This window comes from Leiobunum rupestre, chromosome 7, assembly GCF_980474605.1.
Source record: "Leiobunum rupestre chromosome 7, qqLeiRupe1.1.hap1, whole genome shotgun sequence".
Taxonomy (NCBI): Eukaryota; Metazoa; Arthropoda; class Arachnida; order Opiliones; family Sclerosomatidae; genus Leiobunum; species Leiobunum rupestre.
Window position 1 is genome coordinate 52,205,611 of NC_143390.1, and position 25,148 is coordinate 52,230,758.

Consider the following 25,148-nt stretch of genomic DNA (forward strand, 5'->3'; position numbering starts at 1 on the left):
TAAATTTAAGCGGTGGGCGTAGCAATGAACGTACGGACAATGGCCACCTACTGCTTCTTCTACTTTAACCCTTACTCCTTTTACGTGTCCACTCATTACACTAGCTCCATCATATGTCTGTGCAACACAATTCTCCAGTTTGAAACCACCCTCTTCTAAAAGATTTATAATTGCCAAGCTGATACTCTCAGAATCAAACTTGTGTAAATCTGTGAACCCTATAAATCGTTCTACGACACCTATTTCTGCTTTAGTATATCGAATACAAAGACTTAACTGCTCTACTCCCGCGTTGTCTCGTGTTTCGTCAGCTATTACAGAGTAGAATCCCCCGGATTCGTTGACCTCATGAACAATAATTTTTCTCACTAAACTTGCACAAATGCCAATTATTTCGTTTTGTATGGTGCTGTGCAAATATTTGGCATTATTCGGCATATTATCGCACTTGGCTTTTAAATCAGGACATTTTCTTTTTAAAAGATCTAATATTGCAATAAAGTTTCCCCTATTCCCAATATTGTTGGCGGATGTGTAAGTGTTCCCCTGAAGTGCTAAATCTTGTTTGGCACATAAAATAATCACTTCCACGTGTGTAGATAGGACCTCTCTGTTTCTAATAACGTCTAGTCTATGGTGGTCGTTAACCTGGCAAACTATTGATCCACGAGATTTGGATTCCATGTAGTCTAAGTACATTTTGTAGGCTAGTTGGTGAGAAGATTTGTTGGAAGTGAAGTGCTCTTCGAATTGTCTCCCCATGTTTTTCCAATCCGAAAATCCCTTTAGAAATGCAGTGTTTCTACTGCCTAAAAAATGACGGCTACAAAAACCATACACTGCATCCTTTGCAACTGAATATTCAATCATTTGATAATTGGCATACCAAGAAGAATTGAAACCTCGATTTTTACCGCCAATTAATCTTTTAGGAAAAGGATTTAGTTTAGGCTGAACTGGAAGGCAATCTTTATCTAGACTAATATCCAAGTTATTCAACGCGTGTAAGCCCATTTCTTTTGAATTGGACACGTTGTTTGATGTATTTTGTGCATGGTTAGAGTTGGGGTTTGCAATTACTTCTGCAATTTCTCCTTCATGAGTTAGTTCCATTTCCATATCAGTACTGACGTTTTGAAGAACTTCAGCAGTATTACTAAAACAGTGACTGTTATCAGTCCCCAAGTATTCTAAACCCTTTCCCAATTCTTTGACTAGGTTTTTCTCAGAACTATAGTTATGGCTTTGCGCCGACGATTTCAAAAAACATGGCATTGGACCTTTCTGACTACTAACGGAACTATCTTCCCTTTTCCGTTTTTCTCGTTTTTGGGACCCAGATAAAAATATTCTGGTACTCATATTTCAAAATGCTACTATTATATACTAATAGCGAAATAACCTGAAAAAGGTTTAAGAAAATAAAGCTTAGTTAAAGCTATGTAATCTTCAAACAGACTTTTTAATAATAGCAGCTATATCAAAGCCCTGAAAAAAGCTATTTGAATATTTTTTCTAGAATAGCTAATTAGCCTTGAAAAAGGCTTTTTGAATAATTTAGCTAGAATAGCTAATTAGCCTTGAAAAAGGCTGTTTAAAAATTAGCTTAAAACAGCTAAATAACATTTAAAAAGGCTGTTTATCAAAGTTGGTCTCGGAAGAGACTTTGAAAAAATTTGACTGGGAGAGAATCGAAATTGAGAACTACCTGTTTGTTCAGGAGCAGAAAACGAAATGAAGAAACGCGCGTTATCAGAGAGAATTTAGATAGGGAGCGGCAAGTGGGGGTTGAATTGTCGCTCTTAAAACCACGTGATCGAAATAACAGGCCAGGTCGGTTTCCGGTATGATGCTTTTGTAACCTCCCTAAAGAGGCGGAGTTAAACGATAGACGATAGAAGCACCAAATTTGAAATTCGGCTCTCTGGTCTAAGCAAACTTGAACAGCCATGTGTTTCATCTTAAAAGGTAATTATTTTGTTTCTTAATTTAAAATATTTCGTAATGCTTTTTTTATGATATTATTTATTTAGGTGCTGCATACCATTGTCTACAGTATACTTTCAAGAAGCTAAATGAACCAAAATTATTTATGGATGCATTTGTAAATACTAGAGGAAAATGTTTAGTCCGGGACATATCAGTATGAAACCAAAGAAGGCCTCAAAGCTAATTAAGCGTTACGAAAGGGTTTCATATAAAAGTCCAAAGACTCTACGAAACTAATCTCTCTAAAGAAAAAGCCTGTAGAGGAAAATATTGGAAAGAAAAAAATCGCAAAAGGAAAAGCTAGAATCTCCTCTGAAGAAAAACAAATTAAGTAAAGGATCTCCAACTAAGGAAGAAATTCCCACCATTCACATTCCAGAAATTAAAACAAATAACAGCTCAAGCTCTTCTCAAAGTACAATTTAAATTGACGATAATTCAATGTATAATTTTTTAAATGGAGACCCAGATTTGAAACTTTACAACAATTTTTACCTTCATCATGAAATTTCCCACTACAATATGTATTCCTAATAAATTTTACTATTCATAATGAGTGAAGAATCAGAATAGTGTTACAACGGAAAGATTAAGTGATATTTCTAGTGATATAAATTTTTTTCAATTTCTGTTATGTAAAGATTAATTTAGGCTAATTTTGTTTACATAATCAAATTTGTATTGTAAAACGACCTGAAAAAGAACGCATTATTTTGTTTCACAAAAGATCAATATTATATTTTTTATTTTTCAAAACTGAGATGTTTCAAGTTGAATTGAAATAAAATTATGTAACCATTTTTTTTGAAAATTCTGGAATTGCCATTAACCGCTTCTATGACTAGTCAAGATAAGGCTTTAAGTTTATCCATGCTGGCTTCAACCAACCCAATGAAAGGATTACTGTTTCGACCACACAAGCATTGCTGCCTCCCAAAGTATTGCTCAAGAGGATCTTGATAGAAGTGCTGCATCAACACTTATTTTGCACCTTTACTAAAAAGGAATTTAACGGCTGTAATTGAGAAAAAAAGAATCTTACTATCACTAAAATAATAAATGTTTATTATAGCTGTACCAATCATTCATAGACCCTCAATTGTTGCTGCGCTTAAAAACATTTTGTTCCTTTCGCTGTTGGCAAAATCTCCAGGCCAATTGGTAACATCTTTCTCCCAATCTTCTAAATATTTCATGAAGTCTTTTTCTAGCCACTAAAATTAAAGAATGACATTTATTTTCTTGAAGCATCCAAAAAATGGTTTCATTTACCTTCAAGTTCAAACGTTCATTGTTTTCATTTTCAGAGAGAAACATCGGATAAAATAGTCTTCTCGACCACATTGCCTGAACCCACCGTTGACATTTTTCGGTCTCCTTTTTTGCTGATGGAATCTATATGAAAAAGACTCCAAGGTCTCTGTCTATTAGTCGAGTTTTGTTTGGAACCACAAGACCCATATTTGCAGACAATTCGCTCATTTCGCTGAGGCTTTTTTTAAGCCTTGGTTAGTTTAATAAATATTTGACCCGCCTATAAGATACAACCATTTAATAATGTTATTAAAATTGGAAAAAGTTGATATATTTAAACGCAATGAATATTTACCTTTAGAAAATAAACCTTCCAAATCGTAAGCAAATTTGAATATATTTCAGAGAAAATTTAAATTCGCTCGCTCTATAGAATGCAGAATGATGAAAATGATCAAACGTTCTCTATACCGCTGCCAGATGGCGCTGCAGTTATACGCGTAAAATCAAAAGAAAAGCAACCAATAAGAATCTAGGATAAAACGGAGTTGACACGTGACAGGAAGTTAACCTGGCCAGATAATCTCGTGTGTTTGGGCGACATCCCTTTTTGTACTGTTAAAGGTAGGAGCTGCCGCTCCCTATCTAAATTCTCTCTGGCGTTATCTGGGACAAGTCCGACCACCGAAGGTCTAGGTCCTTTCTCTACGATCAGTGGTCACTGATATCACGTGATTTCGCAAAAGGGACAAGGAGTAAAAAAGAAAAAAACCCTAATCCCCAGGACGCTCTCTATTCAAAGTAGTGACTGGTACGATGCTTTACGCTTCGACTTCAGCTCCTCTGGGATTTCCCTTCGTTTAAGCGTTGCAACGGTTTAAGTCGTATTAAAGAAATCCAGTTTCTCACTTCATGCCCCCTTTTGTAGAATTCCTAGAAACTAAGCTTATGTTTATTGTGTTGGTTGGAGCTAAGTTATCACTGAGGCGAACAGGTGGTTTTTTTTGCTGCTTTCCTTGCACGACGGACTTCCCTGTCCCGGGCCAGTCTTTTGTCATATACTCTATATCAATGTTAACAGAGTACACTACCGAAAGCAGAAACCACAGAGTCCGCTGCCTTTGGTTGTGTACTCAAGTAATATTGACTTCGAGTATAGGTGGTTCAAAAGAGAACGTTTTGTTAGGGCCATTTAGGACTCTTGGAAATTGGAATTGAATGGGAGTTCTTTTTTTAGGGGGCTAGATGACCAATTTTTAAAAATAAATAAAATTTAAAAATCACATTTGGAGGCCCCAGAGGCAAATTTTTTAAACTTTTAGAGGCCCCTAAAATAGGCCTAAAATTTTTGAACATAGGCACGTGCCTACTTGTGCCTACTGCTGGCGGGGGCACTGCCTAAGATGTATGTCAGGGGTTTTAAAGTGGCAAATATCGAAACCAGGAAACATTTAGTGTATGAAATAGCTATTTTATATAAGATGATGATTGCTCGTTTGCATTTATTTTCATTTTCTTCTGGGTGTGTTTCACTATTATTCATCGTAGACGTATCCACAAGATGTAGTTAAAATAATTTGCAGCTGCTCGCGCCATTATTTCGCTAGTAGTGAAATACGATGCAAAGTTTTGGATTCTTAGAGAAAATCCGATTACGAATATATTTCAAAATGAAATACATTTTGATAATATTTAATTTATCATCGAACCAAATTCACTACTAATTCTCAAAGTCACTGCCCTTAAAAATAAAAATAAATTTATTTTTGTAGGTGTTTAATTTCCTTGGAAAGTACACCATTCCAGTATTTGGAAATTGAATACGATTTCATTGTGGAACGAAATCACTGGAAGTCGATCGAAGACGAAACCAAAGTTCTCTCACTAAACGACCTCTACGTATTTTTTATTCTTCTGCTCACAGTGTTGGTCTTCGTAAAAGTGTTATTATTGGGAAAAATCGCAATCAATTTGTTAAACCGTTAGCTTAATTTGGTTGTACTTAATATTATCATAAGTAACATAAATACATGTCTTACACTGAATCTTTGAGTAATCAGAGGTTTTCTAATTCGTCTCTATGGTAAGTCCCTTTATTCAATAACTGTTAGCTTAGCTATGTAAACGAACACAAATAACGAAGTACAATCCAGTATTTAAAAGCCATTTTTCAATTCAACTATTCAATATTATATTTTCAAAGTAATATATATTTTTACTTTTAAAAACGTTTCATTATACTGCCAAAGATCAGTAATAGCGAAAATTGAAAGCGTCATACTTATGGTTAATAATTTACTTGTGATATAATAGCACGAAAAGTACATTGTAAATATCACGGCTCTGATTGACACCTCTAATGAAGGCATAAAATGTGTACAGCTTTTCCTGTATATTTCAATTTTTAATACGATTAAATGTTTATTCGTGATTAATGAAATAACCCATTTTCACGTCATCTTCCTCTCTGGAAATTCGCTTTCTTAGTGCTTTGTCAATTATCGCCAGCAATTCAATGTACAGTTTCTTAATAAGGTTAGATTTGAATGAATATAAATACTTATTTAGTAAACAAAGTTCGAATATTTCATATTATATCGCTTTCATCGTAATTGTACTTGTAGATAAAAAATTTCATTCTGATTATCAAGAGCTGGAGATAAAGTTTTCAAGTGCCAGAATTGTGTTGTTGTAACATTTGACTCATAGATCGTAATTTTTTGATAGATTTGTAATATAATTATCTAAGATAGGCGAATTTACGTTTTCTTGAAGAATAGGACATATTATTTTCTATAGTTGTTAACAAAGTTCTGGCCAAATGAATCGTGACACAGAAACGTTTGTCCTACAGATGTATCATTATTTTTACCTCTCCGTAGGGAAAAGGGTTTTACAATCACCGTGTCTGCCTGCGTTCACAGTACCGGGGCCAGTACCCCCGCCAGGAATTTTTAATACACAGGCCCGATCTGATTTAGAAGCCCCCCATCTATATATTTTAACAGGAATTCATACCTCTAACTTGGAATGGTTATCTCGCCCGATTTCCGTCTCTATCTAGGGGACCGGTTTTTTTCCATCATTTTGACGTCAGAGCATACGTGTTTTCTCATACGATTTTCAATGGTATTAAATCCTAGTTTCAGATAATTTCATCCCCCAGTGTCGAAAAAGGGTTCAAACATCTATCGCTCTATTGATAGCGACGGTCACCTCGTAATTCGGACTTCGCGCTTCTCAAGGGCATTGTCACTGCTGACAATTTTGACAGCGCTAACAATGCCGGACTTAATCCTTCCACATGGAGAGGTCGGGAGAGCGAGCTGACCCGTCGCTATCAATGGTGGGGTTTCAAACCCTAAATTTCGAAATGGAAGGGGAGTCGAACAACAAAAAACTACAGTTGTAAAAACGGGAGGTTGCGCGGGGTAAAAACTCCTATAGAATGGAGACGCGTGCGAGGGGGCGATTTTTTTTTCTCATACACGTCACTGAAAACGGTCCCCGAGATCTTACCATAGGGAATACGGCCGGATAACCATTCCAAGTTAGAGGTATGAATTCCTGATTTTAATTTAGAAATGCCCTATTTTAAAGACATTTTTTTGACTATAGTTAAAATTTTTAAATTATGACACTAATGTGTTAATTTAAATGTTCTCTTGGCCAGGTCTGATTAAGAGGCCCCCCTTCTATATATTTTAATATATAAATGCTCTATTTTAAAGATTTTTTTTACTTTTAGGCTTATTGTTTATTTAGGTTCGAAATATTATTCCCAAAAATATGTTCTAAAACGGAAATTGGTTTGAAAAACATAATGGCTGGGTTCCCCCTTTTCGCTGATTCCCACTTATAGACGAACGGTGGAAACATTTACGGCGTGCAACTTTCGGTATTTTCCCATAAACTTTCTCTACGTGGGGCAATACTCTCCCCAGGAAGCCCGAACGTTTAAAAGCGGAATCTCCCCATTGTTCGGGGGATTCCTGCATCCGGACGAGTAAACGAACTCCAACCAAGTGTCCGCGCTCTACATGGTCCTTCGTGGTCAATTTATCGCTCTCGAGTGTGAAAAAAACCGAAGAGCGATAATTTTTTTAAGCCGTGCTACTGAAAGTGACCACCTAAGAAAGCCGTCCTGACTCCTGGACCTTGCAGTCTGCCGATGGAAACTCGACCGTCACCGGCCACAACAAAGCTACTCTGCCGAGGAAACCCACGCACGCCAGCGATCAACGGTGGAACTATCACCAACTCGCCAGTTCGCCAGTACGGTACCTAATAATAATTTCCAGCTTGTTATGGGAACCAGCCAGACCGTTATTATCGCGTATATAGTTTGTAAGTAAGCTTTTTGAAATGATAATTAGGTTTCCAAGTGTTATTTTTTTCAATCTCAATAAATGAATTGTTTACCAATTCTGTCTATTTGTTTATCTTTTAATGCTGACACTTAATTAATTCTATTCCAAATTTATCCCCTAGACAACTAATTGACTCTTAACTTTCTCTTCCCCTAGTTATTTTAATTAAACTCAACTTAACAAATTATAAGTTCATTATTATATATAAACTTAAAAAGTGTCGCAAACTCTTCGATTAGAGCTTTTACCAAATTCGTCAACCACTAAATTAGGGTTTTCTTTTAAACAATTCGACAAATCCCGATTAATGGACAACGTAGCCAGATTTGAAAGTCTAAATTCTCCCATAGTTGTTCGTAGACGTGTTTCTACTTTTTTCCGGGAACTGAAACTTCTTTCGGAGATAGTGTTTGCCACAGGTAGGCACGAAACAACCTTGTAGTACTTAACAAGGTCAGGGAAGCCATCTTCCACGGTCATTAAATAGTGGAAGCAGTAATAAGATTTCTCGCAAATTTAATTTGACTTTTTAAGGAATAAAGGTCGGAATGAAACCTATCGTATGTGTTACAATTTGTTATAATATCGATTTCGTTTAGGAAGTTCTCAGAGTTAGGGTCAGACGCCATGATACCTTTATATAGACCAGAGTTAGCTAATAATCGTATTTTCATGACAGAAATAAATTTGTCTATTAATTCGAAATAGGTGGACCTCATCTGGTCTATCAGGGTTTTTGCTTCAGTTTCTCTGGTCCCCGTTGTACTTGTTACCACAATATGTTTTAATCACCTGTTAGGGATAAATTTATGTTTCCGTAAAGCTAATGGTTCGCTGTTACGGTCAGGTACTGCAAATAAAGACGATTCCGAGAATTTAGTAGCTTCTTCCCAAATAGAATCAAAGCGTTCAGAGTTTCTACACTCTTCTAAGGTCTTGACAGTTAAGCTTGGCAAATGGCAACGGCTTCCGTAAAAATAACTTTGTAACTTTGTAAATATTTCAACAGGGAATTTGTTACACCTAATACTTCGTCTAATGCAATGACTAATTTTAAGTTGTTAAAGTTATCTAATTGGGATATATACCCATGACACACGGCAGCCTCGTCGGGTTTTCCGTTTTCTATCACATTCTCTAAAGTTAAAACTACGGAATCGAGTCTATTTCTTAAATTGTGAATCCCCTTTTTTTGCTCCACCATCGAGTGTCGCAGCTTTGTGGCATTTTTAGTATATCGTAGCCTAGATCTATTTGGGAGTTTTCAAAATATTCACTTCTAATGACCGAATTGCTTTGAAAGTTGTAAATGGCTTGAACCAAACCAAGTGATTCCCTAATTGTCGATATTTTGGAGCAACAGTCAAATAAAACTTAATTTAAGCGGTGGGCGTAGCAATGAACGTACGGACAATGGGCACCTACTGCTTCTTCTACTTTCTTCCATACTCCTTTTACATATCCTCTCATTACACTAGCCCCATCATAAGTCTGTGCAACACAATTCTCCAGTTTGAAACCACATTCTTTTAAAATATTTATAATTGCCAAGCTGATACTCTCAGAATCAAACTTGTGTAAATCTGTGAACACTAGAAATCGTTCTACGACACCTATTTCTGCTTGAGTATATCGAATACAAAACTTAACTGATCTACTCCCGCATTGTGCCGAGTTTCGTCAGCTTTTACAGACTGGAATCCACCGGATTCGTTTTACCCCTTGAACAATAATTTTTCTCACTAAACTTGCCTTTGGTAGTGTACTCAGGTAATATTGATTTCGAGTATAGGTGGTTCAAAAGATAATGTTTTGTAAGGGCCATTTAGGACTATTGGAAATTGAAATTGAATGGGAATAATTTTTCAGAGGGCTAGATGACCAATTTTTAAAAAAATTAAAATCATTTTCGGTCACATTTGGAGGACCAAGTGGGTATTTTTTTAAAACTTTTAGAGGCCCCTTAAATAGGAATAAAAATTTTCAACATAGGCACGTGCCTACTGCTGGCGGGGTCACTGCCGGGGCCAAGTGTAACAAAAACCGCATTCACAGTTTCTCAAATTATGGAAAAGGTTCATTGTTTTTAAAATCCCTGACTCCAAATTCGTGTTACAAGGTCTACGGGTGTTTCTACTCACCAATTTCTATTTACTAACTTCTGGGATGGGACGAGCGCTTAGGGTTAAGTTTAACTTCTTACCATCTAAATGGCATGGCATAAGTTTGATTATCAACTTCCTAAGGCGTTGTGCAGGTTTCGAACCCGGGTGACCCTGCTTGACAGGCGAGTGTTCTACCACAGAACCACCGACGCGTAGTAATCGTAATTGAATATTAGAGATTCAGCTTAAGCGGAAGCGTATAATAATAGTTAATAGAGTATCACATATTGGTTCTTATTTAAATATTTCGTGTTCGATTTAAATTATTGCGTAGAAGATATTCAAATGTTGCGGCCTGTGTATTGAATAAAAACCCATACGGTGATCGGGATTTGCACCCAAGTTCTCCTGCTTGGCAGGTGAGTGTTCTACTACAGAACCACTGACCAATTTTACCAAAAGTAAATATTGAGATAAAGTCTTATAGTGCCTTCAGAGTTTACTTTCCACCATGCTTGACATCCTTTTTAGAGAGCTATCGATCACGTGGTTTTTTCCAACAATAGAAAAGCACTTTATTCGACATATTTCCCCGCGAAAAGTAGTGCATTCCGGGGAATTCTGGGACACATTGTTTCGGTTATCGCCTTCGACGTGACGAATCGTCCACTTCTGTTTCAGAAACGCTAGCATAGTATTTTATTTAGCGCGCGTTTGTTTAGACCTCGTTTAAAGATTTTTATTAAGTGAAGACTTCCATCCATCAACAACTACTCGCCAATAGCTTTATAGGTTACATCCAGTTCGAAAAAATAATCTTCGTAATTCTTCAACAATGCTTCAATATTTAACCCTTGGCTAGTCATTTTTTATGAAACCAATTAATATGTTCCTTTTCTGGTTATAGAAATGAATGTCAACTAATTAAAAACCACGAATGAAGTCTAATTTTAATTTCATTTAAAATTATTACCTTTTTAAGTTTTAAATCCGTTTAAATATTCGTTTTCTTGTAATATACTCCACATGACAAATTTGTGGCTAGCGCGATATCACGTCATATTAGGCTTACTAAAAGCACTGATTTAAGTTACATGTGTATCTATTTTAAAAAGTCGTATTTTAGGTTCAATCATATATCTACTTTATATAATTTATTTTCGAAAATAAATTATCAAATTATCGAGAGCAAAAGTTTCATATCCGCGTATTTTAAAGCGAACTATTTTTACCGCGGCGGGGTACATCGATACACTTAATGTTCCTTAAAAGTGGCGAGGGGAAGGCATCACCAAAGCCAAGAATTTTTACCCCTCAAATAAGATGTCGCAAGTCGAGGCGATAGTAATAGACTTTATCTCAATGTTTACTTTTGATTTTACGCTAGGTACAACCATGAATGGTACAACGATATTGAGAAAAACCGCTTTGGCGAAAGTTCGTTTTCCTTTACGCTTTTATAAACGTATTAACGTCAATTTATTCTATAATATTTTTAATAATTATAAATTGTATTAAAATTAATTAATTATGTTAATACTTAATTGGGTCGTGGACAGAAATCGAATTGACTTCCATACGGCCATTTTTGACAGGGAAAACTTTTACGAGGAGAGGTTTTTTTGCTTCACCAACTGCACAAAATAAATCTCTTTCATCGCACTCAAATGTCCTTCCAGCCTCTCTGTAGTCGGGTGTCTTTGATTAAATTTTTATATATATGCATAAATATTTACTAGTCGCTACCTGAGAGCAAAAGTCAAGTAAGTCGAGATACGTGACTATTGAAAAAAATTCAAAGTAAGAATCCTTGAGTGTTTTTAAAACTGGTTTTTCTCAAATAGGTGTTTTCAGACTTGCTTGACTCTTGCTCTAAGGTAGCGAAGTGCAATTTTACTTTTCTTGTTAATCTTGTAGCAAGTTAAACTTAATGTAACCATGAAGGAGTTGGGGGGAGGGGCGGTGAGGTTGCAAAAATGTTCCGACACATAATTATATTCCGAAGCAGAAGCTATCCATTATTTTACTTAATACATGTTTTTATTATTCATAATTGTATGATCAGTCTTAAGAACAGGAATCTCTCAAAAATTGTTTTTATTTCAAATGTAATTTAATAATTGTAAAGATCATAATGCATTTCAAAATAACGTACGTATGTAAATAATTTTGTTATAAATTGTAAAAAAAAATTCTTTAATTTGGTTTTATTTCTAAATTGCCAAAAAGAAATTTTATTTTTGTAAAGAGCTAATGACTTTGAACAGAGAGCATTGTCCAAATTTAAATTTTCATAGTTAAATAAAAACACAATCGATATGATATTTAAAGATTAAAAATTTACCCGAAAAATTAGTAAGGTCTTGCACTCCTATCTACGAAGTACAAAGACGGCCAAACTTTTGTCGCTTCACTCAGGCCTGTCTTAAGACCTTTTGGGGCCCTGGGCTAAATTAATTTTAAGACCTTTGCGATTCCCAATGGTAACCCTTTGTATGTACGTTGTCTAAATTCAACTGCACAATAATCAAACCAAAACTTTTAATTTAAATAGTATAACATAGGCCTACTGAAAATAAGATATTTACTGACAGTGATTCGCTGTTAGGTTTTAGAAATTGTTGGTACCGTATGATACGCGATGTGGCGATGAGTCAAATTACTTTAGACGTAACTAAACGATACATAATATTAAATGAGCATAAATAATATTTCACCAACTGAACCCTTATCCGTAGAATTAAGGCTGTATGGCTGGCCTTTCCGGGGCCCTAACACTGGCGGGGGGACCTGGTCTGTAGCCCATTTAGCCCATGCCTTAAGACGGCCCTGGCTTCACAATCAGTAGAAGGAAAGTGATGGCGAGACGCCACTCCCGGGTTCGGGTTTGGGTTCGGGATCGAAATCCGGGATTTAAGGGATGAAATGGGGGTAAAATCGTCGAAAAGTCAATGTATTTATGGTATTCCTCGCGACGATTTGTTTTCCCGTATATCAACATATTGTGTTCAGGCCAACTTGTTCATTTATCTACGCTTATCTCGAAAGATACTTGAACGTATATCTTATCAAGTTTTATCGTACGGAATAAGTTGAAATGATGTAAAAAGTGATAACCTAGGCGACGCGTGCGCAGATTCCCCGGGGGACGCGGTTAATTTGAATTTAAGAGTGTTTTGACGTCATGGAATATTCGTTGTTAAAGTAGAATGGAAATATTTTTAAACTTCATTTTAATATCATTGTAGTACGCTTGGCACTTGAACCAATCTCACGAGTATTTCTTAAAACGAATATCTCGATCGCGTTTTATCGTACGAAATAAGTGGAAATTATGTAAGTTGTATGATTAATAACCTAGACAGGAAGATAGCGCGCGCGTGCGCGGATTACCTGGGAGGCGCGGATTGCCCGGGCGCGCGGTTAATTTGTATTTAAAACATGGATTCCCTCTCCGAAATAATTCATGTACCCAAAATTGGACCGCAAGTTTTTTTTCTTTTTAGGGGAATCTCTATGGGAGTTTAACATTACAATAAAGCTAATAGGTCCAGTTTGGGGTACCTTTGGTCCGAAATGGGGTACATAGGGCCGAAAATGGTGACTTTGGTCGTTTTAAGGGTACTTTTGGTCTAATTTGGTCCATTTTTGGGTACATCAGAAAAGCAGTTGGAAAAACGAAGAGCTTTTTTTTTCTTCCACCCATCCCCAAACTCCAAAAAATTTATTGCTTTAATTTATTTATCCCTTCCGTAGGTATAAAATAAGATAAAAACCACTTACCTATATTTTAATTACGGTAAATTAAAAATACTTAATTAGTGTACTAAGTAACGTTTAAAAGAACCTTTTGTAACAATTCCAATATGTAAATATAGGTAAGAGACAAGGCTACCATCTATAGAAGCGTTTTACAGTTCATTTAAAAATCTATTTTTTTTTAAATCATCATCTCGTTCGTAATTGCCTTTCTATCTCTTCAATTTTAAAAGTATCCTAATTAATTCTATATTTTTAACATTAACAAGTCTCCAAATTATACCAAATTTTAACCAATTTTCCCCAATTATACTAATTTTTAACAGAATTTCCTAAATTATTCTAATTTTACCCATAAGCCAACTTAATTTCAAAACTATTGTCTATTTATGAAAATTGAGTTTTGTACGTATTTTGAATCGTTTCATTTTTATCCCTAAAATGGGTGATTTGTAGGAAATTTATATTATTTTTATTGGCTTTACGATATTTCAAGTTAATTTATAAAATTTATAAATGAGTTTAATTAAATTAATAATTGAGTTTCGTTCGTATATTGAATCGGTATTTATTTATAATAATTTTTTCACCTAGATTAATTTTTTATCCCCCACACTCTCGATCTAGCTCCCTACTATACGTGTCCATTTATAATATCAAAATTGAACCATCATGAATAATCCATATAAACGTAAAAGACGCGGGCGTCTTGAAGTCCAAGTTTCGTTTCCACTGAAATAGAAACAACAAGAGGAAAGGGTCTTTCTGGTGACCTAACATTTAACATTGCTGGACGTTTTATATTTATTGTGTTCTGTTACTTATAGTCATATGGATTTCCATTCATTCGAGGAAGTTAGTGAAATAGTGGAAGAGTATAATAGGACGTGGTTAGATATGCAAGAAATAAAAGAACATTTGGACGAAATGGAAAAGCATTTAAAAAAGTGGGAATTGAAGTTAGAAGAAGCTTGTCAAAGGGAAATTGTACTGAGAAATAAAGTTAAAGATATAAAAACAAATACAATTGGATTGAAAATATTGCAAGATAGTTGGAAGGGAGCAGAGAAGTAAAGGGATAATATTGTATGTCATTGATTGGCTTAAGAACTGTTAAATAAAATATAAAATAAAATATGAAATAAAATAAAATATAAAATAAAATATGAAATAAAATAAAATATAAAATATAAAATATGAAATAAAATAAAATATGAAATAAAATAAAATATGAAATAAAATAAAATATAAAATAAAATATGAAATAAAATAAAATATAAAATATAAAATATGAAATAAAATAAAATATGAAATAAAATAAAATATGAAATAAAATAAAATATGAAATAAAATAAAATATGAAATAAAATAAAAAATGAAATAAAATAAAATATGAAATAAAATAAAATGTAAGTAGGAATACTCGGTGATAATTCTTAACGAAAAATCAAAAAAATTACTTACTTCAACCTTTCTCCCAGTTATTAGTTTCGTTTTAAACTTGGTTTACGTTTTAGTTTTACTTTGCTATTCTAGAAAATTCCAAAATTCCTTTAGAGTTTATCAGTAAAACCACTTACTTTAAGTATTTTTTTAATTAGTTCGGTCTAATAGTAGATTACGCAACTAAAAAACAATATAATTTTTATTTAAATTCAAATTATAACGAATTGAAAGTTTGAAGAAAATATTAATTTAGTTTGTAAATGAAATCCTTTTATAGTACTCTGAAGGGCTCTTAATACGTTTTGAACTTCCAAAATAAATTAATGTACTAAGTTACGTTTAAAAGAACCTTTTGTAACAATGCCAATATATATATATATATATATATATATATATATATATATATATATATATATATATATATATATATATATATATATATATATATAAAAACCGCGATAAATAGTAAAACCCACTTATTTTTCAATTAATACATTTCAGATACACAAATTAATTAAATAAAAGTATTTAAATAAGAATTGCTTCACTAAATTATGCATTTGCACTTTAAATAATACCTGATTTTGAAATTATATTAGAATAATTATATTGTTAAACTTCTTTCATTTTTAAAAATGTAGTAGAAAATGAAAGATATTTTAATTAAAACATTTCTTAATTTCTTTATTACCTAAAAATATTTACAATATTTACAAATTTTTATATTGTTTAACTTCTTTCATTTTTAAAAATGTAATTGCTTGACTTAAATAAAGCGTGAAAATTATTAGTTTCAAATGATATTTACAAATCTTATCAACTCTAAAGTCCATTTTTCAGGTATTAGTAAGTATTTCATACAAACTAACTTCTAAAATATGGATTTAGTTCGTAAACAAAATTCTTTTAAATTACTTTGAAGGACTCTTTATACGTTTTGAACTTGAATAATATTAAAAACAATAATCTAAGATACCCTTTAAAGTTAAATTCCTTTAGTTTATCAGTAAAACCACTTATTTTAAGTATTTTTTTAATCCGTTCGGTCTAATAGTAGATTACGCACCTATAATCCATGATGTTTTCATTTACCTTTTATAGTACTCTGAAGGGCTCTTAATACGTTTTGAACTTCCAAAATAAATTAATGTACTAAGTTACGTTTAAAAGAACCCTTTGTAACAATTCCAATATATATATATATATATATATATATATATATAAAAACCGTGATAAATAGTAAAACCCACTTATTTTTCAATAAATACATTTCAGATACACAAATTAATTAAATAAATACTTAATTAGTGTACTAAGTTACGTTTAAAAGAACCTTTTGTAACAATTCCAATATGTAAATATAGGTATAAGGATTGAAAAAATACTTAAAGTGGTTTTACTGATAAACTCTAAAGGAATTTAACTTTAAAGGGTATCTTAGATTATTGTTTTTAATTTTATTCAAGTTGAAAAAAACGGTAAGTTATTTTGCAAAATTTTGTTTAACAGATAAATTATAATAGGATACTAATAGGTGTACCTGTTCGAACTGATTGCTATCGAGGACAAGATGCAACTCGAAGATTTCTAGTGTCTATTTTGGAATTAGAAAAGGAGTTGATGGAACTCATTGAGACAAATGTACCAATGATTATTACCCCGGTGGAGGAGGAACAGTTTCAAGCTGCTACGCATTGCTACATTTGTCAGAAGCAGCTTAACCAGGGAAATATGCCCGCGGTTCGCGATCATTGTCATTTCACTGGGAAATACAGGGGACCGGCGCATAACCTCTGTAATCTTCAAAAGAAAGTTCCAGAATTTATCCCTGTTTTCCTTCATAACCTTAGCAGGTAAATTTAGTAAAATAATTAACCAGGAAATAAACCTAATAATAATAAATCTGCATAGATACGATTTACATCTCATATGTCAGGAGATTGGTCATTTTAAGGAACAGACACTCGACTGTATTCCTTCCACTAGCGAAAATTATATTTCTCTGAAACTAGGTAAATATATTTTATTGTGAATTTAACCTTAACATTAATTTTATTGTTTTTTAGGGAGATTTCGGTTTTTAGACTCTTATCGATTTCTAAGTGATAGCCTCGATGCTCTAGTATCTAATCTCGTTTTGGAAGGAGCCAGTAAATTCCAGATTGTTAAGAAATATTTTGAAAGTGAGAAGCAATATGACGAACTGGCTGCTCTCTTTGTCCCTAACATATCACAATTTAAACACAAATATATGCGTGGTAATGTTTTTAATACACCTGGTGGAATTCTTATACTCAAAATTCTTTTAGATTGGAAATAAACAGCTTTACTGGTTATTTTCAAACAAAAATAGAAAATTAAAGCCTGATTTTTGATTTTGGATACCTTGGAGCTTAATAACAACGCTAATCACTTGCATCTTGTAAAAAACAGTAACCTGAGATTAGAATTAAAATTTGCCAAACCGTTACCGGAGCCGATTTCCATTCTAATTTACGCTGAGTTTCTTTAAGTATTTTTTAAATCCTTATACCTATATTTACATATTGGAATTGTTACAAAAGGTTCTTTTAAACGTAACTTAGTACATTAATTTATTTTGGAAGTTCAAAACGTATTAAGAGCCCTTCAAAGTACTATAAAAGGATTTAATTTACAAACTAAATTTATATTTTCTTCAAACTTTCAATTCGTTATAATTTGAATTTAAATGAAAACATCATAGATTATAGATGCGTAATCTACTATTAGACCGAACGGATTAAAGATACTTAAAGTAAGTGGTTTTACTGATAAACTCTAAAGGAATTTTGGAATTTTCTAGAATAGCAAAGTAAAACTAAAACGTAAACCAAGTTTAAAACGAAACTAATAACTGGGAGAAAGGTTGAAGTAAGTAATTTTTTTGATTTTTCGTTAAGAATTATCACCGAGTATTCCTACTTACATTTTATTTTATTTCATATTTTATTTTATTTCATATTTTATTTTATTTCATATTTTATATTTTATATTTTATTTTATTTCATATTTTATTTTATATTTTATTTTATTTCATATTTTATTTTATATTTTATTTAACAGTTCTTAAGCCAATCAATGACATACAATATTATCCCTTTACTTCTCTGCTCCCTTCCAACTATCTTGCAATATTTTCAATCCAATTGTATTTGTTTTTATATCTTTAACTTTATTTCTCAGTACAATTTCCCTTTGACAAGCTTCTTCTAACTTCAATTCCCACTTTTTTAAATGCTTTTCCATTTCGTCCAAATGTTCTTTTATTTCTTGCATATCTAACCACGTCCTATTATACTCTTCCACTATTTCACTAACTTCCTCGAATGAATGGAAATCCATATGACTATAAGTAACAGAACACAATAAATATAAAACGTCCAGCAATGTTAAAAGTTAGGTCACCAGAAAGACCTTTTCCTCTTGTTGTTTCTATTTCAGTGGAAACGAAACTTGGACTTCAAGACGCCCGCGTCTTTTACGTTTATATGGATTATTCATGACGGTTCAATTTTGCTATTATAAATGGACACGTATAGTAGGGAGCTAGATCGAGAGTGTGGGGGATAAAAAATTAATCTAGGTGAAAAAATTATTATAAATAAATACCGATTCAATATACGAACGAAACTTAATTATTAATTTAATTAAACTCATTTATAAATTTTATAAATTAACTTGAAATATCGTAAAGCCAATAAAAATAATATAAATTTCCTACAAATCACCCATTTTAGGGATAAAAATGAAACGATTCAAAATACGTACAAAACTCAATTTTCATAAATAGACAATAGTTTTGAAATTAAGTTGGCTTATGGGTAAAATTAGAATAATTTAGGAAATTCTGTTAAAAATTAGTATAATTGGGGAAAATTGGTTAAAAGTTGGTATAATTTGGAGACTTGTTAATGTTAAAAATATAGAATTAATTAATATACTTTTAAAATTGAAGAGATAGAAAGGCAATTACGAACGAGATGATGATTTAAAAAAAAATAGATTTTTAAATGAACTGTAAAACGCTTCTATAGATGGTAGCCTTGTCTCTTACCTATATTTACATATTGGAATTGTTACAAAAGGTTCTTTTAAACGTAACTTAGTACACTAATTAAGTATTTTTAATTTACCGTAATTAAAATATAGGTAAGTGGTTTTTATCTTATTTTATACCTACGGAAGGGATAAATAAATTAAAGCAATAAATTTTTTGGAGTTTGGGGATGGGTGGAAGAAAAAAAAAGCTCTTCGTTTTTCCAACTGCTTTTCTGGACCTATTAGCTTTATTGTAATGTTAAACTCCCATAGAGATTCCCCTAAAAAGAAAAAAAACTTGCGGTCCAATTTTGGGTACATGAATTATTTCGGAGAGGGAATCCATGTTTTAAATTCAAATTAACCGCGCCTCCCAGGTAATCCGCGCACGCGCGCGCTATCTTCCTGTCTAGGTTATTAATCATACAACTTACATAATTTCCACTTATTTCGTACGATAAAACGCGATCGAGATATTCGTTTTAAGAAATACTCGTGAGATTGGTTCAAGTGCCAAGCGTACTACAATGATATTAAAATGAAGTTTAAAAATATTTCCATTCTACTTTAACAACGAATATTCCATGACGTCAAAACACTCTTAAATTCAAATTAACCGCGTCCCCCGGGGAATCTGCGCACGCGTCGCCTAGGTTATCACTTTTTACATCATTTCAACTTATTCCGTACGATAAAACTTGATAAGATATACGTTCAAGTATCTTTCGAGATAAGCGTAGATAAATGAACAAGTTGGCCTGGACACAATATGTTGATATACGGGAAAACACATCGTCGCGAGGAATACCATAAATACATTGACTTTTCGACGATTTTACCCCCATTTCACCCCTTAAATCCCGGATTTCGATCCCGAACCCAAACCCGAACCCGGGAGTGGCGTCTCGCCATCACTTTCCTTCTACTACAATCAATTGGAGCAAAGCATTTTTTATTGCCTTTAATTCACGTGTCTGGGTTTAATTGCGTAGGAGGGTGGTGGAAAGCTGGGATTAAACCCAGCTATCCTCGCTGTGAGGCGAAAGCTCTAGGCACTCCCCCACCCCTAAACCATGTTAGAAGTATAACCCAGTGGCGACATTTTTTAATGTATGTAATTAATATTAAGATTATAGGTTCGTTTGTCTAGGGGATTAATCTTTAAGATTCGCCTCTTCGTCATCACCGACCGTAAGAAATGCATAAACTTTTTTCGCATAAGTGGGGTTAATTTTTGTGCCGAAACGAAAGGTATTAGAAATTGGGAGAGCGTTCTACTCTTCCGTAACTAATTCTAGCCAACTGAAATAAACTAGAAGCTAAGTAAATGGTAGCTAGTCTTAACCATCGAATTCCATAACAGTAAAAATAGGGTTAACGTCAACTTTTAAAAGATAAGCTTTTTATTAAGCAAAATTCAAGAGAGACCGCTCGCGGTAAATTTCAAATCACAACTCTATATCGTTTTACGCGCGTTCTTCTTTCACGTTCTAATTTTAACAAATTTAAAAAAAATACAGTTAATGCTATTCTAGTCACTATACAAAGTTTAAAAGAGAGTTTAAGCTAATTTTAAGATAAGAAACAAGGTTTGGTATAATAATTCTACACAAGCTCCCCTCCTTGAACATCGTTCAAAAACACATGAAATTCGTTATTATAATCATCGGTTAATTCAAGGTTATACAACAAAGAAATTGGTCTCTTTATGAGAGTACCGGTAGAGAATCTTAAAAGGCACGACCGACCCAGAAAAATATCTTCAATTACTGCCATTTTCCAACATTGTCGTGGAAGCTTTGGTTCCGCAAGTAGGACAACATCGCCCTTTTTTAGGTCCGAGGTGGGTATTGATTTAGTACGAAAATGAGCGGAGCGTAACTCCAATAAGTAACTTTTCTTCCAGCTACTCCAGAAATTGTCCATCGTTCGTTGGCGATGCCTTTTTTCGTTTTTCTAACTGTTTGCGTGTGGGATTCGCAGTTAAGTCTCTAGGAAAAGTTCTAGAAGGCAAGGAGGTTAATCTACCACCAACGAGAGCGTGAGCCGGAGTTAGGGGAATAGGTTCTCCAACATCTTCGTATACATAGGTAATCGGCCTTGAATTGATTACAGCTACAGCTTCAGCAATCAGCGTAGTTATTTCCTCAAACGTAAGGTGGGATTGTCCTAGTACTCTGCGCAGACATTCCTTGACAGAGCGAACTAACCACTTCCAGAAACCACTCCACCAGGGGGCGCGTTCAACGATGTAGTTCCAAGAAATGTGATGACTGCCGAAGTATTCGAGTACTTTTGGGCACTTCAGGTTCTTGAATAGTGCTTTCAGGTCGGCGTCCGCTCGTTTAAAAGACTTTGCGTTGTCCGAGAAAATCCGACTCGGAATTCCCCGACGAGCAATAAAGCGACGAAAAGCAAGCAGGAATTTCTCCGCTGACATGTCGGAGACCACCTCGAGATAAACCGGGCGGGTTACGGCGCAAGTGAAAAGTACAATGTAGCACTTGTCCTGTTTTTTGGTATAGAGTGGTCTTGCGAAGTCCAACCCGCACATGGTGAAAGGTTTTGGCAGGAGTGGTTCGAAAAGAAGGTAAAGGAGCCATCTCGGTGGCTGATGGAACGGCTCGAAAGCGTTTGCAAATGGTGCACCGCGAGATGACTTGTTTGATCATTTGTTGACCACGAATCACCCAGTATCGCTCTCTCACTTCAACGAGAGTATCGTTGACACCAGCGTGTAGGATTCGTTGGTGTGTATTCATAGCGATTAGAACGGAAAGCCGATGGGAAGACGGAAGTATCCACGGGTGAAGTTGTCGGTAGGTCAAATCGGAAGAAGTGATGCGACCACCAACACATAGTATACCATCGTCATCAATAAATGGTTTCAAGAGTTTTATTTTTGATTCATTGTTAATAGATTTATTTTTCTGTAGACTGAGAATTTCGGGTAAAAAGCTTTCCCTTTGGGCTTGTTTTACCCAATATTTTTCTGCATTTTCAATCTCTTCAGATGTAAGGGACTCGATCTTTCTATCTTCAGATTTAGATGTGCAATTGTGCTTGAAGCGAGTTGCGAAAGCAGTTATTCTGTATACTTTGTTAAGAGAGTTGAACCTTTTTAAGTCTAGAATAGGAGCCAGTTGGCTTTTATAAGCGCATAGTCCTTGGAATGTTTGTTGGAACTCGGCTTTGAGTTCGTGTTGGAGCTCATGGTTTTCTTCATTGCTGAGGTGGTTCCGAACAGTTTCTGGTTTGTGATTATCAATTTTCCTCAGGAAATAAGGTCCATGCCACCATAAGGAATTAGTGGCAAGATCAGCGACAGAGCGACCTCTAGTAGGCAGATCCGCAGGATTTTCTTTCCCGCTGCAAGGATTCCCCTGAGTTGGGTTGGTATGAGAGAGTATCTCCTGAACCCTGTTGGAGATAAAGGGTCTCCATTTTGTGGATTTATCTTGAATCCAATCCAGAGTAATGGTCGAATCGGACCATAGTTGTATTTGAGAGATTTCTATAGAGAATGCGTTATTCAGATGTTTCAAAAGACGGGTTCCTAATACGGCACCCATTAACTCCAAGCGAGGGAGCGTCTGTTTTTTTCTACAGGAGAATTTCTAGTTTTACAGGCCACAAGTGTGGTACCGACTGCTCCTTGTTCAGTTACGTAGCGCAAGTACGCGGCAGTGGCATATCCTTTCTCACTGGCATCGATAAAGATGTGTAGCTCAGTAGAAAGGCGCTGGTTAGCTTTTGATTCTTCAAAGTAGAACCTTGGGACAGCGATTTGTCTTAGTTCTCGGAGCTCCGAACACCATTTTGAAAACGGGTTGGCTAGATTAACTGGAATTTCTTCGTCCCATGACAGCTTAGGCTTCCAAAGTTGCTGGTATAGAAATTTTCCTTGAATAGTATAGGGCGCAAGTAACCCGAGCGGGTCGTAGATGCGAGCGACAGCTTTTTACAGATGAAGACAGGTTCCAGAGATCCCGTAGCTCCTTAGAGTTAATCTCGAATTTACGTAAATTCATTAAGGCATCTGCTAGCATTTTTGTTGCCTTTGTTGAAATTTCATAGGCTTCTTGCGGAGTATCAGCTCCTCCGATTAGATCGTCTACGTAGAGTCCACGGTCTAATGCTTCGCAGGTTACCGGTTCATTTTTCTGGTACTTCTCGATATGATGACGCAGAGTAGCTCCCAGCAAAAAGAGGCTGGATGAAACGCCAAAGGCAAAATGAATTATGCAGTAAGTTTTCAGCTCTCCATTGACATCAGGGTTGATAATGTCTATCCACAGAAACCTTCAGAAAATCGGTCTTCGGGTTTGAGAGATATTTGTAGAAAGGCCTTCTCTATATCTCCCGTGAAGGCGAATTTTTTCTCCCGAAACCGGATTACAACATCCAGAAGATTTGGATTTACAGTTGGTCCCACCTCTAAGCAGTAATTGAGGCTGGGAACTCCGATGACATGTGAGCCATGGTCATAGACAACCCTTAGCTTAGTTGTCTCGCTTGTTCCGCGGATTACCGCTCGGTGAGGAAGATAGTATATAGGACCAACAGTAGCTTCAGCTACAGGCACTTCTTCGATTACTTCAGATTTGAGCTGCTCAAGCATGACATTGTTGTATTCAGAGAAAAGTATAGGATTTGTTCTAAGTTTCGTCAAAAGGTTGACAGTTCTTTTCTAAGCAATTTCATAGTTGCCTCTGATATCCTTCTTGTTGGGCTTCCAGGGAAGCGTAACTTGGTAGCGGCCGTCGCTGAATGAAACGTAATTTTTGAAATTCTCGAGGGTTTTGCTAGAAGAGGAAGGTTTGGATTCATTATATATAATGCCCAAATACTCCATCTCCCAGAATGCGCGCAGCTGTGAGGAAATACTTTCAGATTCTTCCTCTTTAGACGTTACAGCCACTTTCATGATCGCGATGGTATTCATACCAATAAATTTTCCAGTGACGACTTCATGTCCGTTAACGGCCCATCCAAAGATAGTGTTTAGAGCCACTAGAGATGAGGTAAGTCGTTTGTGTGCGGATTCTCCCAACACTACGTCCCAGTACAGGTCTGATACGATTAAGAGGTCGATGGAAGAAGAGAGGTTTTTACCACCATGTTCATATGGCTTGTCTGCCATATCAAGGCCGAGCTTAGACATCTCGGAAACGATATTCGAGCTAGGAACGGCGAAAACCGCACCGCTGATTCTCGGGGACTCGAAGAGTTCGACGGTCACGCGCTTTTCCGGATATCGAAGATTACGAAGCTCGACTTCGACCTTTCTTCGAGTGGTACGCTTTGGCTCTGTACCTTCGAACGGAAGAGTATTGAGTTTTACTTCGGAAACGACCGGAAGATTTAGTTTGCGAGAAACGTCTTGATTGATGAACGATGCCTGGCCTCCACTATCTAGGAGACAACGGACCCTCACATTTTCACCAGTTCTGACGTTTACGGCCCAAGCCTGGGCAGTCTGTAGCAAGATCATCGCATTTGGTTTGTCTTTAGACGCTATTGTCAGTTGATTGTTGTATGTTTCTTTCGGATTCATACCGTCTTCAGGCTCTTCCACCTTTTCTTTAGATTCGTGCTTTTCGCAAAGAGACGGGTGGTGCTTCTTATCGCATTTTCGACAGTTTTTATATTTTTAATCGCAGTCTTTAGTGTAATGTTTTCTTAAGCAGATATAACATCGGTGTTTAGTTTTGACGATATTCCGTTTTTCGGCTAACGTGAACTTGTCACACTCGGAGGTTTTGTGCGTAGTTTAGCCAGTGGCGTAGCTGATGGTCCGCAGGGCCCGCGGTGCGGGGGGGCCTCGAGCTTCAAGGGGGCCTCGAGCTTCAAGGGGGCCTCGAGCTTCGGGTGGGGCCCCCGCTAACCATAAAAAAATTAAAAAGGGGGGCCTCATAGAGATTTTTGCGGGGGGGCCTCTGAGTTCTCAGCTACGCCACTGAGTTTAGCCGCAGTAAAAACAGGTTTTTACGTAATTTTGCTGTTGCTGGCTAGATCCCGAGGCTGCGATGTTCAACTCTGAGGCGGTCGAATTGAAAGTTTCTCTGTTTCGATTTCCGTTACGTGAGCTGAGAGTAGACTTATCAGACCCATTTTTGCGCTCTGAATAGCGAATATTAGCACGAGAACCATAAGCTCTCTCACG

The 25,148-nt window shown here is 35.3% G+C and overlaps 1 protein-coding gene across 1 annotated transcript; it reads right to left on the reverse strand.

Moving 5' to 3' along the window:
- Positions 1–20,888: 20,888 nt before the first annotated feature.
- LOC149937209 (uncharacterized) lies at positions 20,889–23,603 on the reverse strand. The gene is made up of 5 exons (XM_090153748.1): positions 23,285–23,603; positions 22,948–23,243; positions 22,559–22,868; positions 21,535–22,496; positions 20,889–21,491 (listed from the first exon to the last, which is right to left on the reverse strand). The coding sequence occupies exons 1-5, from the start codon at positions 23,601–23,603 to the stop codon at positions 20,889–20,891; spliced, it is 2,490 nt and encodes an 829-aa protein (XP_090009874.1).
- Positions 23,604–25,148: the final 1,545 nt, after the last annotated feature.

Bases quoted from the DNA above. Each gene is read 5' to 3' on its own strand.
- LOC149937209 (XM_090153748.1), bottom strand. From the start codon at position 23,603: ATGCTTGAGCAGCTCAAATCTGAAGTAATCGAAGAAGTGCCTGTAGCT. The intron at 23,244-23,284 runs GTTTCTGTGGAT...ATGTCAATGGAG, and splicing joins CGAAGACCGATTTTCTGAAG to AGCTGAAAACTTACTGCATA. The intron at 21,492-21,534 runs GTGCGGGTTGGA...ACCAAAAAACAG, and splicing joins CTGCCAAAACCTTTCACCAT to GACAAGTGCTACATTGTACT.